At 42.7% G+C, this 3,733-nt stretch overlaps 1 protein-coding gene across 1 annotated transcript; it reads left to right on the top strand.

The window, feature by feature from the left end:
• The first annotated feature begins 899 nt into the window (after window positions 1–899).
• Window positions 900–3,111, top strand: LOC307180099 (nucleosome assembly protein 1-like 2). Its single transcript, XM_079910227.1, has one exon. The coding sequence runs from the start codon at window positions 1,057–1,059 to the stop codon at window positions 2,236–2,238; it is 1,182 nt and encodes a 393-aa protein (XP_079766353.1). The 5' UTR covers window positions 900–1,056; the 3' UTR covers window positions 2,239–3,111.
• Window positions 3,112–3,733: the final 622 nt, after the last annotated feature.

Here is a 3,733-nt window from a genome sequence, read left to right as displayed (position 1 = left end):
CTTTACCCCCATTCCATCTCATCTCACTCTTCCCTAGTAAATGTTATCAGAGTTGATACAACTTTAAAAGAATGTACACTCTTCATAGAGATTCTGAAAATCCAAAATTAGAAAATAAAAGAAATCTCTGGGGAGTCAACATTGCTTAAAGATCTTCATTGTTAATATTTTAATGTTTTACCCCCTTCTCTCTTCTTCGTGTATTTGAATATAAAAGACTCTCCCCCCTCCCGCCCTGCACATGTGTCCTTACAGTAGGAGATAAAATAATGTAATAATCTCAATGGGCTAAAGACATTCCTATTGTTTGTTTGTTTTTGTAATCAGTTGACATTATAGCTGCAACCTTGAGCTCTTTTGGAATTTTTTTAACTGTAATACTCGTTAAACATGGGATAAAAAGAAAGCATGTACATTTTAGAAAAGATTATTGAACAACACTCAATTAGTGGTCATCCGTATTAGATCTATTAATTTTCCATATAAGAGAGACTTGGAAGTCACGTTTCAGGACTCTTAACAACTCCCCTAGCCTGTACTTTTTGGTTTTCTAAGATAAAGTTTTCTCAGGTTTACTTAAGATTTAGGTTAGTCTCAATCTGCTCCTCCTCTACTAGATTGTTCTCAACCCCTCCAGTCTAGAAATTTTGGAGCCTTACCGCTGGGAAGCAGGGGGGGGGGGGGCTGGAAATGTGATGGATCTAGTCGTTCATTGGACAAGAGCTTGTCAATCACAGCTACCTAGCAAATAAGGTGAGCTTTGAAGCAAAACAAGTTTAGAGGGTCATCCTCTGAGAAATGGGCTTGAGGCACCTCCTCCTTTTGCTTAGGCAGCTAGTGAGAAAGGTCATTTAGTGGGCTGCTCTGGCTGCAGCCTTAGGCTTGCTCCAGTATTGTACCCGCCTGCCCCTCTTCTGCTTCCTCCCCCTCAGTCCAGCTTCCGCAGCAGCCTCAACCGCTTCCGTTTCTGCCTCCATCTTAGCCCCCACCGGTGCCCACGTCTCAACCAACTGCCGTCTACTCCACTTTGGTGAGTCTTTTCCTGTGAAAAAGCTAATGATGGAAGGGCTTGGGGAACAGGGTGCAGCCGGTGAAGAAGGCCCATTAATCGGCGCGGTGGCAGCCGAATCCTCTCCACAGGCCTTGATGGGGTACTCCTTAGACGAGAGCTTTACTGAGAGCCTGCCTCTGGCAGTTAAGCACCGAGTGTACGCTCTCAAAAATCTTCAGGCCAAATCCGCAGGCCTAGATGCCAAGTACCTGAGGGAATTTCATTCCATCGAGAGGAAATTTGCTGGCATCTATTGGCCCTTATTGGAAAAGAGACACCAGATCATCAATGCACTCTACAAGCCCATGAAAGAGGAGTGTGAGGTGAAGTCCAAGGCCGAGGACAATGATTATAATGAGGTGGAAGATTATTCTAATGCTCAGATGCAGGGTCTGGAGGAGAATCCGGAGTATGAGGACTTGGAGGAATATTGCGAGGAAGATTTCAAGGATGTGGAGGAGGTGTTTGGGGAGTATGGAGGAATTGAGGGACATAATGTGGATGAAGAGAAAGAGGAGCCTACAGGGATCCCTGATTTCTGGCTCACAGTTTTAAAGAACGTCGAGGAGATCTCTCCATTGATTCAGAAATATGACGAGCCCATTCTGAAGCTCTTGCGAGACGTGAAAGTCAAGTTTTCAAAACCCGACGAGCCGCTCGCCTTCACTCTGGAATTTCACTTTGAACCCAACGACTACTTCACAAATGAGGTGCTGACCAAAACTTATACGGTCAAGTCTAAGCTCCATTACTCTGACCCCCACCCGTTTAGGGGATCTGCGGTGGAGCATTGCATAGACTGCAAGATAATCTGGAATGAGGGAAGGAACGTCACTGTGCAAACGGTCCTGAAGAAGCAGAGGCACAGGTTTTGGGGACTGTTGCGCACAGTGACCCAGGAATTTCCCCGAGAGTCCTTCTTCAACTTCTTCAGTGCTCTCCGGTGGGGTATGGATGCCGATGAAGATGAGGAAGACGTCTTCATTGCTCACAGTTTGCGCACGTTTGTCATCCCTAGAGCTGTGCTGTATTTCACAGGAAAAGCACTTGAGACCGAGCAAGAGGGGGTGATCAGGGAATGTAATGAGCTGGCTTATGACAAAGTCACTCATGAGAATGGGTTGGCTGCTGTTGAGGGTGCTAAAGGCCAAAGCCTGGACCCCCAGGAAGAAGATATTGATAGCTGAAGCAGGGAGGTTGGTGTGTGTGGGCCCCCAGGTTAAGAGTCTGCCTGTGTTTACAGTAACCAAAACTTAACCATAAGTTACTTACAGTCTTAAAGTGTTGTCTCTTCCTGGTACTCTCAGTATAAAACTATGTCCAAATATATATTTAATTTATTTAAAAAATTTTTTTTGTCCAAATATATTTAACAACGCATTCCATCTAGCACTCCAGTAGTGTAAACTTTTTAAAGAAATGTAGAAGGCAGTGAATTCTCTAAGCATATGTAAACCTTGGTATTGTGAATTCATGGCTTTTGTCAGGTTGCTGTTAGTTTCTAGCCATGAAAAATTACCAGAACTGGTAACTGAGATATATGTGTTTGGAGATTTTTTTTTTTCCTGGAAAAAGCAAAGCGTGCCTCTGTTCCCCAGCCTTCTTGGTGAATGGGCTTTATTCTGTTTGCACTAACTGTGCCTTCAACTCGTTGTTATAGAAATGCAGCAAGTTATACTAAAATGCACTTGATTTGTAATTTGAGAAACTACTAGCATAAGAATAAAACATTTGTAGCAAAACTACATTTATTGTTATTGACTGTTGTTTATAGGCTCCTGTATTTTATGTGATATAGTTATCTACTCAGAAACCCAGCTGTATTATTTTTTATCAGTGAGGTATAGTTAAAACAATTTTCTCTAAATCCATAAATTGTGCCATGTACTTCTGCAAAGTGGGGTTAAAGTATGCATTTTCTTTTCTGGAATGTTCCTCTCTTTTATGGAAATTACATGATTAGTTAAGCTTTTTCCTTATGTTTGTTCATTCTAAAATAAAGTTAATACAAATGTTAAACACTGTGTTTCTTCTGAGGGTATTGGAGTTAAGGATATGGCCTTGTCCCTTCAAGTACCAGGTGGAGGATTTGGTTGGGAGTTATTAGCAGATCAGGTTTATCCTTTGGGTATAGTATGCACTGTTCCTAGGGCCACTACACTTTTTTTTTTTTTTTTTTTTTTTGCGATATGCGGGCATCTCACTGTTGTGGCCTCTCCTGTTGCGGAGCACAGGCTCCGGATGCGCAGGCTCAGCGGCCATGGCTCACGGGCCCAGCCACTCCGTGGCACGTGAGATCTTCCCGGACCAGGGCACGAACCCGTGTCCCCTGCATCGGCAAGCAGACTCTCAACCACTGTGCCACCAGGGAAGCCCCCACTACACTTTTAAGAGTCTACAATGATGTTCTGATTTGTTTTAAAATCAGAAGAAAATGAATATTATAATAATAACAATGTATACATAATAATCTGTCCTAGATTATTTTTGTCTTATACCAAAAGAGATGTAAAATATTATTCGTTTATGTGTATATGAATATCATAGAGAAAAAGGTACCAAGAAGGTAAAACTACCTAGACTCCATGAAAATCACAGTGAGGCCCTGGTTTCCACCATTAGAAATAAGTGAAGGAGGGAGTTCATGGAGTGGTTGAGAGGGGTGGTAATGTGACAAAGGAG

This window comes from Stenella coeruleoalba (assembly GCF_951394435.1).
Source record: "Stenella coeruleoalba genome assembly, chromosome: X".
NCBI lineage: Eukaryota > Metazoa > Chordata > Mammalia > Artiodactyla > Delphinidae > Stenella > Stenella coeruleoalba.
This window is presented reverse-complemented; position numbering and strand designations above follow the sequence as displayed.

Bases quoted from the DNA above. Each gene is read 5' to 3' on its own strand.
- LOC307180099 (XM_079910227.1), top strand. From the start codon at position 1,057: ATGATGGAAGGGCTTGGGGAACAGGGTGCAGCCGGTGAAGAAGGCCCA.